The following is a 14,309-nucleotide window of genomic DNA, read 5'->3' on the forward strand; positions in this document are numbered from 1 at the left end:
AAAATTATCTCTTTAAAGATACATGAATTACTTGGAATAAGTCACTCCTGCGCCTTCCTTTTCAACAGCTGCCTTATAACTGGAGTTTAAAACTGTGAATATCCTACCCCTTGATTATATGCAGGTGGCTGACTTCTGCACCAGAAACCTTGGCCTTTTTTCTTAGGCTGAGATTTTAGCTGCTAAAATTTCTGTTAATAAATCCCAGCTTGACTTCCTGAGTCCATATTTCTGAAAAGTTCTATAGTCCATGGTGACCAGGGTGCCAGTGATTTCTATCTTTTGTGTCACTGTCATGTCATGACAAAACCTTCCCAGCCGGTTCAGATCCCTTGTGGTTTCTCTTACATACCTTTTTTCAGCCCATTCAGAATTTCCAGATCCTCTTTCCTTTCCTTTTATAAAGGTTCAAATTTTTCTTCTAATTCCTTACGACCTTTTTAACTCTTTCTTTATTTTTTACTGGAAAAGTGTTTGCGAAGAAAACATGAAAGTGAGACATACCATTATTCTTACATCACCAACATGAACAATGAGAAAAAATGTGATTTTAGAATATAATTATAGAATGTATGACATGAGATTTCCTGCTGGGTTTTCTGAAACCATATGTTATGTTGACTCTCAAAATGTCCTGTTAATCTCAGTGCTGTGTTTGTAATATTATTTTCCTGGAAAAAAAGTGTTAATAGTATGAAGTCAGTTATTTTCTCTGAAAAGTGAGATAGAATTGGTTTTATCTATATTTATTTCAATTTCATTAATTGATCCTTGATCCTTCTGAAAAAAAATAATTACAAGAATTTGTATAGAATTTGTCTGCTAGTTGGTCTGTTTATCTTGATTAATAGAAAAATATGTTTATCCGTGTGTTCGTATGTGGTTGCACATGCGTGTACTCCTAATTTGAAGAGACAGCTTTTACATAGTTCAGAATTATGAAGTATAATGTCATTTACAAAGTGCATGACAACTGCGTCTCAAACCTTAATTTCAGCATTATTCAGAGTGTACATGGAACGGAGGTTGCCATCTCCAGAGCTGTGTATTTCATGCTTTTAATGTCTTTCCAGCTCTGATAGCCATTGGGCGGTACAGCATGACAATAGAGACGGTGGATGTTGGATGGTGCAAAGAGATCACGGACCGTGGAGCCACCCAGATTGCTCAGCGCAGCAAATCCCTCAGATACTTGGGACTGATGAGATGTGATCAGGTAAGGAGCCTTTGCCTGAGTTGGTGCCTGATTCTGTGTGTCTGTGAGAGTGTTCCTGTGTATGGGAGAGAGGGAGGGAGGGAGGGAGGGAAGGAGGCAGCAGGATTTATGTTTCTCTGAACAAAAAGGTTTCGTATTCACTACTGTGGCAGTTCTTCTGGTGTGCTGTGTTCACATATGCAGCTAAAAAGGCACCTAGAGAACTAAAGGGAGTATTGTAAATGTTTGCTGATGTAGACTTTCAAAGTATACCCATGGGTTACACTTGCAGCCTGAGGTGCTCACAAGTTTTTTGTAAAATCTGCCCTCTGACAGTTTTGAATATTTTTTGTCTAAAAGTAATTGTTATATCATGTTATAACTGTGACAGACTACTTTGTTTCTTAAAGAGGAAGGAAAAAAAATCTTTAGTGTTACTTCAAGAGTGATTAAGTGATTTTCTATATATCTGTGCTCTTGCTCATATATTGTGTTTTTGAAAACAGAAGGACAAAAATTTGAATAAAACCATAATGCTAAAAAGAGAAAAAAAATACTGGGTTTCTTACTATATCGCTTTATACTTGGAGTATAGTAAGAATGTGTGTAAGTCTTAGCACTTTACCATTAGAAGAAAAGAGGAGCAGGCAGTCTATCTCCATTTCACCCCCGTATATAGCCTTCAGAAATCATGTTCCTGTTTAGAAAAGAGATCAAAAGGCCCAGGAACACAGCAGAAATACCTAAAAGAAAAGTCACTGGAGGTCCAGAATCTCTGACCTCAAGTCTTCACATAAATTTGAAGGGGTTGTTTCTTTTCCAGCCATCATCAACAAAATGTCCAGCTTGTGATGCCGATCATAAGCATCTCTCAGGCTTGTGGGTTTTTGGTTGGATACACTCTATGGAAGAACAGGTTTTAGTCTAAAAAACTTCATGCTCCAAACCATTACCTTGCATCCCTCACAGTGCACCATAGAAGAAAGTGACAAAACCCACTATTTCAAATGGCAAGGAATAATAATGTCCAGGTCAGTGGTAAAGTTAGAAATAGCATTTTGTAAAGCCAGCCTTAGGCAGTTTCCAGTTTGAGAGGAGGTTGAGCACTTTGGAAGAATTGCTCTGTCTATCAAAGCTGAGTCCACTTAATCTCCTAAACATTAGTGTTTTATAAGAGCCAACTGACAAAAAGAGTGTGTGAATCTCTTTGATGGATTGTGCTAAGATTATGTACTTAGAGAATGTTAAAAGGGTAACTTGACCCTGGGAATTAGACCTGACCCGGAATCATCTAACCACTTTTGCATGTGTATTTATTTTCTGAATTTAGCTAATGTTGAACAATCAACAAGGATCTAATAAGGGCAATAATTTTATCATGTCTTCAACTGCTATAGAAAATCAATGATCTTGATGTTGAAAACAGGCTTTACTGCCTCGTAAGTTAAGCTATATATAGTTTTTGTTGACATGTACAGTATGTATTCCTCTAATTGCTGGTAAATACTTTTCTGGTTCTTTACGGAGGAGTATGCAACATCTTTTGTGTTGTGAAAGTCAACTACTAAAAGGAAAAAATAAATATTCCTTAAGAAAGCTTCAGGGAAGATAGAAAAGAACTGTTGACTGTGTGCCTGCAAGTGTGTGTGTGCATCTGCAAGTATTCTAAGTATGGTAGCTAAAAGATGTTAAGAAATTAGTAGGCGCTGTTACAGCAAACAGTGTAGTAGTGGGACTACCACTGGGAATTATTTTCTTGTTTGCAAAGCCTTGATGGGAAGAATAGCTCCACAGACAGAATGAAGTAAGTATCCTTGACTTAAGGGATTTTTGGCAGCTAGAAGATGCCAACTCCCTTTTTCCACTGCAAATGAACAGAGAAATTACTGAACAAAATCGTGTTCTCAACTGTCTCTTCCCAATATCATGCAGAACTAATTTTTTCCAGTGGCTGCTCTATTAAATTAAAAATGTCAGTGTCGAGCACATCATTAAAGAGAATTCTTGGGTGGTGCAGAAGGGTTTATTTACACTCCCTGTTGGCCGAAATTCTTGTCTTTGTACTCTTGTCAGTTTGCAGTGAAGAGAAGGTTAGATTTTTCCCTTCTAACCAGACTTCCTTTTCTAAGGTACTGACTGTTATGCTAGTACCAGGTAGCTTTTATGCCTTTCTAAGAATTCCCAGGCATTTGGAAGGGAAGTACTTAAACACAGTTACATAAGGAACATATGTAAGTCGACTTCAAATGGGTACCACTAAAACACTCTTTATGAGCCAGACTCTTTGGAATTTCTTTGATATGCACTTGACATAAATTAGAGGCGTCAAGGGTCCTCCCCAGAAAGATCAAGAGAGGCTGCAAGGCTGGTTAAAGGCAGTCTCTGTTTTATGCCATTGATTATCCAAGTGCCTCCAGGCAATGTGTTTCAGTAGATGCAGAGCATTATTGATCCACACCATGAAAATAATCAAATTATTCATTTTTCATCAAACTGCTATTGCCATGACCTTTCTTTTTATCATTTTTCCTACCATCTAACATGCACACCACAAGAGCAATATGGTCTTTGCCTTAAAATAGATGACATTCTGTTGAGAAATGTCATAAAAAAATGCTGACTTTACCATGAGGTCATCATAATGAGAGCATATATTTCAGTTGGAACTTTTCTGTATCAGATGGGATACATCTGAGAGACTATCATCCAGACCTCCAAAAGTGTGAAAGCAATCTAGAGTAGACGCTAAGTGTTTTCAAACACCTATGTTCTGGGCAACAGAATTCCCCACTTGTCTGCATACCAACATGAACACTTGGGAGCAGCCAGGCCCCTTCTCCCTTCTGATCTCTCTCGCAGGACAGGGTATCAACTGTGCAAATAAATTTTTGTGTACATGGGTATGTGTGGGTCTGTGCAGGCACCAGGCAGCACTCAGGACTGCACAAGTCATGTGTTCCATAAAAAAAAAAGTTGCCATTCTGAGTCTCCATTTCTTTTGAAAGCAGTAACAGATAAAATCAGTAGTTATTTAAGGACTAAGCAGGACATTTTAGAGGTTTGTAATTGGAAAAGGCATGAAAGGGAGGGCATTTCTGTTTTGCATTCCAGTGTCGCTGCCTGTGTTTGTGCTGTGCTTCTCTCCCAGTGGCAGCAAGCCAGGCTTTGTTCCTTCGTGTCACCTCTTCCCAGTGCTGTGGGAGCAGGGTGGAACCACAAACTCCCTGTCCCTCTGCACAGAGGAGTGCTGTGCTGCTGGGGGCTGCAGCCCAAGGTTGTGCTCAGCGGCATGGCAGCTCTGGGTTTGTCACCCCGGTAAACACCAAGAAAAGCATAATAAGGGTTATATTCAATTCACCTCAGCTTAGCTCCCCATTGCAGAAAGAGAACATGACTATTTGTTCTTCTAACCAAATTTTAATTGTAGCTCTGTATTTTTTATCACAGCTTAGGAAAGGGGATATTTTAAAGGATAATTGAACCTTTCCTTTAATTGCTTTAAGTACCTTGAGAAAGGTGTGGGCAGTTACAGGATACTTTCTTTCCTCCCACAAACGCTGACATCAGAATTCCTAAGAGCTTTACTTGCATCCTAAGGGCATAAAATGATGCCTACATCAAAATAACGGATTTAAATGCACGTTTCAAGCTCTTTTTTCTGAACATAGTGTATTGTACATTCCTACCCCTAAAGTGATCTAGATCTTACTTGTTCTAGTTAATTAATTATTTTGATATAGTTTGTATTTCATATTTTTAAAAAATGGAGGAAGAGGGTGATGTTCTCTATATTAAGTATTGCTAGAACTCATTTGAAAGATGTCTTTATATCACTTCTTTCTTGTGCTCTCACAGGAAGTGAAACAGCTTTAAATAACGGCAGCTTGCAATCTTCACCCTTGGGGAAAATGGCTGGGTATCAACTAGGAAATAGAGGCTAAAAATTTGATTTTTTTTTTCTGGGTGATAGCTTGACTGGTTGAGCAATGTGTCACAATAATCTTCCTGCAACTTTTCTCATGCAAAATTTTCATATTTCAAGATCCTTTTCCTCTAACTGTGGTGCCATTTGTAATGGTTATCAGCAGTGTTCCACGTAAATGCAGGAGACATTTCTTGGGAAAATAGGCAGAAAAATGACACTGAAAAACAGAGGTCACAAAATTCAATATTCACCACTATGTGTGAATGAAATGAAGAGAGTCCAACAAAGTTGGCTGTGAAAGGATACACAACTTAGTTAATAAATCATGTTGGCCCTTATTCCTTGCTTTCTTCTTTTTTTTTTTTGCCTTGCTTTTTTCTATCTTTTGAGATGAATTTCTCAAAAAAGACATGGTTTCTTTTCATGAAAATACTTCTGAAAGCCTGTAGCTTATTCCAGATTACTTTCTCAGATGAATTGTAGCACATATTTCCTATTCTAGTTTTACTGGGATATTAGAGCACAGAAATTGATGGTCAGTACAACTGACAAAAAGACAAACTATTTTATGTTATCAGAGAGAGGAAGAAAGATTCCTAAAAATAAAAATGGTCAGTTAACAAATCATTTGCATCTTAAGTAAGAACAGGATTTTTAGACAATATGTGGACTTTTAATATAATTTATCACTTTGTCCTTCTTCAAAACCTGTTTTAGAAATATTTGTAAATACATATTCAGTGAAGACTGCAAATCATTAGCATAACAGGAATACAGCTCCTGTTGTTTAGGAGAAACATTTTTACCTGTCACTCACAAGCTTTTAATTTACGCAGCTAGTCTGCAACTGAAGGTAAGTGAAAAGGAGCCAATATCCTCGGTTCTAGAGATACATCTTGCAATTTCAAATATACTTTTGAGCTAAACTGTTCCTAATCAATGTCAGAATAGTGAGAATACAGAGCCATGGCTTGTTTTAATATACTTATCACAGCAATTTGCCTTCCACTTTCAGAAAATGCTAACTATCATTAGCCTGATCAGAAAACCTGCCAAATTGCTACCATTTCTTCTTTTATATTCCATGGGGTTCATTTTGAGATTTGAAATTATGGTTTTGTGATTTGAAGAGGAATGAAAATATCCAATCCTTCCCTTTAAGAAAAATTCTGTAGCCCTTTTTTTCTGTTAAATTACTATAATTTGTTCAAGTTACATTGCGGCATATTAAAAAGGAATTGCCGTATTTTTTAAAGTTTTATGTGTATAATGTAGGAGCTGCAATTGATACATCTCTCTATGAATAATGAAGATTTTAGATTCATGAAATCTGCGAATCCCATTAGAAGGAAACCACAGCTATCCCACAACAAAAGAAGAATAGCATTTATTTCACTTTGGTTTTCAATACAACAATTTTAAAAGTCTGAACAATACTACTTTTGGCTTTTTCCCCCTTGCTAACTAGGATAACAGATCCATTATGTGTGTAAACGAAAGCATCTGCTAAAATAAAAAAAAATAAAAAAAAAAGGATTTTTATACAAGCTGAAGAATTTGCTCTTCTAGTTTAACTGTTTCTTTGCTAAAAGATTTTTATCGTCCACACTGATAGCTCTGCAACAGTTCCATGGCAATGGGCTGCAGATGGAATCCTCCAGAGTTAATGAAACTGTCCTTGTTTTTAAAAAGCATCTACTTGACCATGTCATTCTGTAATAGAAAGATGGGCCCTCAGGTGCTGATCAACAATTCAAAATCATGACAAGGCCAACTATTAAGGAAGAGTACAATGTGAACTAGTCAGCATTTTTATGAATTAAAAAGAAAAAATAAGGGAGAAATTTTTTTAGAAGCATTGCTCCCTGGAACTTCCAGTTATTTTTGCCAGCTGGCAACTTTTGAGAAAGATTTCTCCATTAGTTTTACGTGCCGTCATTTTGACAGGTATTACAGTAATGTGCTCAAATTATTGTTAATGTAGTCAAATAGGAAGGAAAATATTCAGTGTTATTAATTCAACAGGCAGAAAGTAATCTGAAAGAAAATTTATCACTATATAAATTACCACTGTCATTTCACTGCATCTGGGTCTTTATTAACTGCAATTTTTAAAAGAATAAAGTTTTTGAAATGTGTATAGTACTGGTAATATTTTTACCTGGAAATATTCTGTAGGTGGGGTCTAGAAGTTTGATGAAATGAGCAGAATTAGTAAACCAAATAACCAGCCAAACTGAAAGGCTCCTTTAGAATGGTTTCTCTGTTTTAATAGAAAAATAAACCTTCACAAAAGAGAATTGAGAGTGAAACCTTTATTACTTACACAGCTTCAATATTCAGTAATGTGTGGCAACAATGATTAGGACAGAAAGCCCTGAAATAATGGCTGTGCTAGAAAACTGTGCATCCTCACAGAGATCTGAAATGGGTGTTGGTAGTTTGCAGCAGACTGGCAGTCTGAGCCAATAGCATTCACATGAGAAAACAACCACAACAATGAATTTCATTCCTTTCAGGTGAGATTTAAGCAAGAACTGTAAAGTAGATATACTCCAGCAAGCAACCTTGCTACACTTTCGTAAAATCCTTCCAGAAGTGCTACCATGGAATATGAGAAGATTTGTGTATTCCATTTATTTCAATTCACATGGCAGAAAAGATAGCAGATATTTCTGTTTACCTACTCCTTCCCCTTTACAAATATAAATGGGTAATTATTTGTTAAGGTTTAACACAAGTTGTCAAATGTCATGCTAATAATAGCACATCAGACTAAACTTGGCAGTTTCATTATTTATGAACCTACAAATACAGTGTTTGTATGTGTGTGCATGTGTGGTTTTCTTTTTTTTTTTTTTAATAACAGCATCCTCTAAGTCAAAATACATTCTTTTCTCAAGTCGTAAGGGACTTTATTTGGACTATAGGATATTGTGCTAATATTGGTAGTGCTGTTATTTTATTAAAGTCCTAAACAAAGGTTCTGCCCCTGGGCATAAGGGCAGTCACTGAAACTCTGTGGAATATGTCTGCCTTAGCTGATCAAGTGCACTTCACACAAAACATTTCCAGAAATCTTTAATTTTGTTATGGCTACAGGCAACAGTTATAATTGGGCCACCTGAGAATATAATTCATTCAACTATTAGCAGAAAAAAAATCAAACAGAGTGCACTTTTTATAAGACACTCACTTGAGGAAGCAAAGTACAACTTAGAGAAGAGAAAGATTGTGTGAAAATGTTTTGCTTATAACTCCAAGTGGATTTTGTTGTAAACCATTAGAGAAATTGGAAGATAAAATGTTTTCCAAATCCATCATTATGGATACACACAATGACTATAAAGTAATTTCTTTGACCATTGCATACAAATTTGGCTTTCGTGCAATACTGCTCTAAGTGTACTGAGACAGAAGCACACACAATTCAGTACCACTAATGCTGCAATACCACTCCATAAGCAAAAATGTCAATTTTATTATAAGAAAGCTGTTGGGGTCTCCTCCCCCTGCCATGTAGTCCTGGGAGAGGGGCCCTGGGGGGGAGGCATGAGGTTTCCCTGTCCCTGCTCAGCCTCGTTCCCATGGGTTGGTTTGTGTCCCCTGCGCAGGCAGAAGGACCCTCGGGTCCTGTGACTGGGACAGTTACTCAGCCGAGGCCCCGCCATGCCGCCGGAGAAATAAACATCTCTGAAACAGCTATCAAGAATCTGTCTGTCCATATATATTTCTTTTCCACGGCCTCCTGGTTTGATATATGCATGTTACAGTAATCCCCGCTGTAACAGAAAGCCTTTTGGGGACAAATCCATTTGCATTTCTTTTGTGTGAAGTTGATTTTGTGGTTCTTTATATGTAGAAATGTAATGATAATACTTGTGCCATTATCTAGCCCAACTATCTGTATGGCAGCCCTGAAAATGTTTTGGTCTGAATGTTACCTCTCACCTGCTAAGATTTCCCTAAAATTCTTAGCAAGTACTAGATTTCTAAGATTAAGCTAGCAGTTCTATGTGTTGTTAATGCCTTTCTGTGCAGATGTTGCTGACTCAGAGTACTTTAAATTGGTTTGTTATTTTTTATTAATGACTGGCCTATAAAGTTATGTAACTGGAGATACCAACCGGCCTCAGAAATCAGCCAGCCAATGTCCGTCCCTTCCAAGGGCTAGGTTAGATACTATGCAGAAATTATTTCAGCCATCATCCCTGAATGGTGGTCTGAGGGACATAAGCAGGCTTTTGAATGAAGTTCTAATGATGCACCTTTGCAATAATCCAGTTTTACAAACTTTAGCTTTTTTATTTATATAACTGCTTATTGGTTTCAGTTATTAACTTGGAGTGGCGATAACTTTTTCTTTTCAATTATCAAGTGAGTTGGTCATTAAACTGAAGTCACTAAGATGTGAAGGGTTTTAGGTTTTGCTGTTGAACAAGACCATTCAAACTCTTTAGATTAATGCTGAATACTCATTCACTATGTAGAGCTGCATAAAACTTACAGCTCAGGTGATGACTCTACTCTTCCTTTTCAGTATTGCTCTAGATAACACAGACATTCTTGGCACATTTTAATAGCTTTAGAGTCAGAACTGCCTTCTAAGACTGACCTTGATGCACCCATAGGAGAAGTTTTGGAGATCAGTAGGAAATCTTGCAATTCTTGACAATTTAGTGAAAGAGTATCCATTCCCAGAGAAGATTTCCAGGGCATGGTATCAACTAAAGACAAGCTAAGGAAAAGTAACTAGGGAAGTCCTGTTTAGGAAAAGCACCTCGAACCTCTGTTTCTGTTCCTGAGCTGTGAATGAAGCTATCAGTCTCATTAAAAAGAAGTAGCTAGTTTGGCTGATGGTTTCAAATGTAATCTCTAATTTACCTTAACAGGATTAGGAAAACTTGACTCCTTTGAATTTAATAAGATCTGCTGTAGGAACACTAAAAAAAAAAAAAAAAAAAAAAAAAAAAAAAGTTAAAAAAAAAATATCGTAGCCCTTTGAAATAATTTTATATCTTCAGAAATCCCTAATTTTAGAATCTAAAAATCAAAGAAAACAATGCTGGAATTATCACTAGAACCAAATGACACAGCACATTTAAAAGGAAAAAAAAATAAAATTACCTAATAAGTATTTTTTTCTTGCAGTTTGAATTTTTCATGAAAACTTGTGGAAGGGTGGCATAACAGAAATTTCTGAAGATGTTCTGTGTCAGATGAATGGTGTACCAAATCAGTAAATACTGGCAATCAGACTAAATGAGTAAATATGGCATGCTAGATCAAAGTATGAATGAATATTTTAATGTGAGTAGCTTTCACTTTACTCTGAGCCTGAAAAAATCAGCTCAGAAGTGTTGGTTACTTTATTCTGGGAAAAATATTTACAGATTGGTGGGGGTTTTCAGGCTTTCTGTTACGGGCAAATCATTTTACCTAAAGGAGAGTATAGTGTTGAGCACTGATTTCCCATTTTTCTCTGTATTTCAGCCACATAGCTGTGTGTGTACATGTGTGTACATAGCAGAGTGAAATGAAAGTTCTCCAAAGAGGCACTCACAAAACCCTTTTGCCTGCGTTCCATTTCACATGAAGGGTATTCTTGTTCTTCTTTCCAAGATGAACTCCTAATTATCACATGAGAAATATTCTCTAGCACTGATAATATTTAAATCCTCTCTGTACAACCACACTGTCATTAGACAAAGAAGAAATTAAGGAGGTCCTACCCCAGATAACATTCTTCACAAAGTCAAGTATATTCTGCTAGGAAATAGGCATTATGTGTTCAGGTGTCTTTAAGCAAGAAGTATTCAAAATTATGACCTCTAAGTAACTGCTCTAATTGAGTTAAAGAGAGATGATACCACTTGGTCTTGCCAGTTTCTGTAACCCATCTTCTCCTTTGTTTTGGTTTTTTAATCAGTTCTTTGGCCTGGGATAAATTTTTATTTCAGAAAGAAAAAATAAGTTTCAAACCAGTCTTTGTTGTTATTTTCTTTTTTTTGTTTGATGACCAGGGTGTGCACAAACCTATTATTTTCATTCTTAATGATAAGGGGTGCATTCTTTCATTATGTGTTAAAATATAATTGAAGAGCTATTCAGATTCAAATGAACGATTATGTATTAGATAATCTAAGTAGTTTATCTGCAGATAGTCTTTCTTCTGACAACTCAAAAGATGAAGATTAATGAAAGTTCTCTGAAAGGAAAATATAGCATTTTACAGCATATTAAGATGTGGAGATTTTTAGTTTTCATTCATTGAAGAAGAATGTTTAAGCTCAGAAGGGAAAATTGCTGTTTGTGTAATGAACTTATTTTGGGAATGACATTCAGTACTTTCGTTTTATCACCAGCCAGCCTGATCTTAACAAAGAGACAGAAGCTTGTGTTCTAATGGCTGGGCATAAGACTTCTTTTCATCTTAATCCCGCCACTAGGGAAATGATGACAAGGATACTAACAAAGTTGACTTAGATATTACTTTTCACATTCGTTAACAAAGAATAAAATTTTATTTCTCTTCTTTATATTTGTCAGATAGTGCCAACACTATGGAGAGTTTTAAATACTAAAAGTTTTTCACTGTTTTAGTGTCTGACCTGACTTTTCTCGTGGTAAAGAAAAGGTATCAAAATCTTCTGATAGGGAATAATTTTTTTCTCATCTCTAGATCCGGATTGGTTTGCCACTGCCAAATAAGATCCTTTTTCTCCCTCTTTTGTTGTGTAATCTTACATTGAATTTAATAGGGCATAGTTTTTAACTCTTTGCTGTTTACTCTCTTAGGATTAAAAATACTTATATTTAACTTAAAGTTACATATATTCAATCATTTATCATGAAGCTTTGTAAGATAATTTTTTCCTTTATCGTGAGAGTAAACTCAGTTTTTCAAAGTAATTTATTTCTGTGAATGTTACGGTTCCAAATAGATACATAGGATTTGTCATTACTTTGCTGTTTAACAAGTTATAACAGAGCTTATTGTCTAGGATCAAACTAATAATTTAAATTATTTACTTAATGCTCCAGTAAAAAATGGAGAAAAGCTTCTACTCTTCAGGCTTTGGTCATAAAACAGCTGTTTTTGTCAGTGGCACTTCTGCAATAGTTTTATCTGCCTTCTTCATATTCCTGTTTATTTTGTAACTGTATTTGGCACTTGATGCCAAAAGCTCCTTTCTTCTGTTTAGTAAAGTACTAATAGCAAATAGCAACAATTTTATTAACTATCATTTTATCTAGTAATAATTGTATTAGAAAAAAATTAGGACAAACAGTTAGTGCGAGGTGGTTTACCATAGATTTCTTCACAGGTTTTAAAGCTAAAAGATACCATTGTAACATCATCTGCCTTCTTGAGTGTCATGGGCCATGCTTAAGTTAGCCTGGTAGTAAATACATCAGCTTATACCTAGCTAGACTATACATGTCCTGAGTCCAATACACCAGGATATGGAGATCATTCAGTACCTATCATCTTTACATTGAATTCACCTTGCTTGTTTCTTATAACAGAGAGTATGCATATGACATTGGCTCTAAAGCCATAATATCCGTGCTATTCTAACAAATAATGCACAACAGGTAAATTCATAACTTCTATTTACTAGTAATATTTGCAGCTATCTAGTAGATAAATAATGCATCTTCTTCAAGTTTCCCATTGAGAAAGAGCAAAATGAGCAGCTGTCTGTTGTAAGCATCTTTGTTGTGGGTGAGTTAACCATTGAGATAAGTTTCTGGTAGCATGAGAGATTGTGCCATGGGTCTCTGCAGCATAACTCTGATGAAAAGAGACTTTTGACTATTTTTTGAATAGGCATAAAGTAGCAAATTACTGCTACTTTAGGGATTCTTCCCTTCCAAGCAATATTTCTGTGAATTGTAGCTTACAGTTTGCAAGTATGTATTCAGCTGTAAATATCAAATATTATGGGGGACTTGTGCTATCTCTGATTTCATTTTGATTTATTAAAAGTCACTTCTTGTTTTTCAGCGCTGGAAGATGTTACTGTAACATAGCAATTTGCAAGAGCAGTACAGTTTGTGCTGTGAAGTTAAACCAGTTTTCTATCCAAGTCAGTCTCAGCTAGATGAAACTTCCAATGAAGATTGAGTGTATCTATTATCAAAGTAGAAGAACTGGATATTAAACCTTTCATTTATCCTTGTCATTGGGTGCAATCACTGTTCAGAAAGAAGCTCTCCTTGTTATCTTTTATGGGCAAAAATATTATTAGATACTGTGGTTACCGTGCTTTAAAATATTATTCGCAAGACAGATCTTTGTAATGGTAGTAAACATTTCAGCCTGGCTTTTTAGTTTTGGCCTTGAATGTGGAGCACTGTGGATAAAAAAAAAGCAAACAATGCCATCAGTTGTACATCCTACTGATGTAGGTGGTTCAGTAACTGTAGTATCAATGCATTTTAAAATGCCCATCTGTTCAGCAAAGATTTCAAAGAGAGCCAACTAGAAGTCATGGTTCTTAGGTTAATCTTTTATTTGTGTAAAGGCTGAAGAAAGCTGTTTACCTCTGCGATATGAACTGCAATCATCTTTAAAATAATTGACAAATTAATCCTCTCACAGCACTGCAATTGTAAAGGTGTTAGGTTTAGCTGGCCTTGTCTGGTTGCCTTGTCTTATGAAGAATAAAGGTGCTAACTTTGATGTCTCAGGTTTAAGAGGGACATGCCAGACCCAACAATCTTGTATGTTTTTAATTATTGATCCCAACTGTTCCGGTTTGGCCAAATTTAGAAATATATATATACTCTGAGAGAAGGCACAACCACCCCTCCCCCCACCAGGTTCGGGAAAAAAAAATAAATTTTCCTCGAAGGAAAGTGAAGAAGATAAAACTATTTATTTAACAAGCACACGGGAAAGGAAAATAATGTTAAATGGTAAAATCTTTCGCTGTAGAGGAAAAACCTGAGAAAGTGTTCGAGTCCTCCCTTTGGTCTCCTCGGAGCTGGGGCTTGGGCCGGGGCCAGGCCCTCTGTGCCCGGTGAAAAGTCCTCCCGATGTGCTCTGATGTTACAGCAATCAGGCAGTCCAGTAGAAAAGGGAGAAAATCCGAAATTCCAGAGAAGGAAAAGTTCAGCTCTCAGTCTCTCTCCAGAGAACAAGGAACTGCAAAAAAAACTGGCCAAAAGCTTGACTGGAAA

General features: G+C 36.3%; 1 protein-coding gene across 1 annotated transcript in view; it reads left to right on the forward strand.

Annotated features, from left to right (window-relative positions):
* The window catches only part of FBXL17 (F-box and leucine rich repeat protein 17), a 272,821-nt gene that overhangs the window by 248,394 nt on the left and 10,118 nt on the right, over window positions 1-14,309 (forward strand). Inside the window, exon 8 of the mRNA XM_008639844.2 lies at window positions 1,074-1,216. Within this exon, the coding sequence (XP_008638066.1) occupies window positions 1,074-1,216 (143 nt within the window). The remainder of the gene's footprint in view (window positions 1-1,073; window positions 1,217-14,309) is intronic.

This window comes from Corvus brachyrhynchos, unplaced genomic scaffold (genome assembly GCF_000691975.1).
Source record: "Corvus brachyrhynchos isolate BGI_N302 unplaced genomic scaffold, ASM69197v1 scaffold128, whole genome shotgun sequence".
Taxonomy (NCBI): domain Eukaryota; kingdom Metazoa; phylum Chordata; class Aves; order Passeriformes; family Corvidae; genus Corvus; species Corvus brachyrhynchos.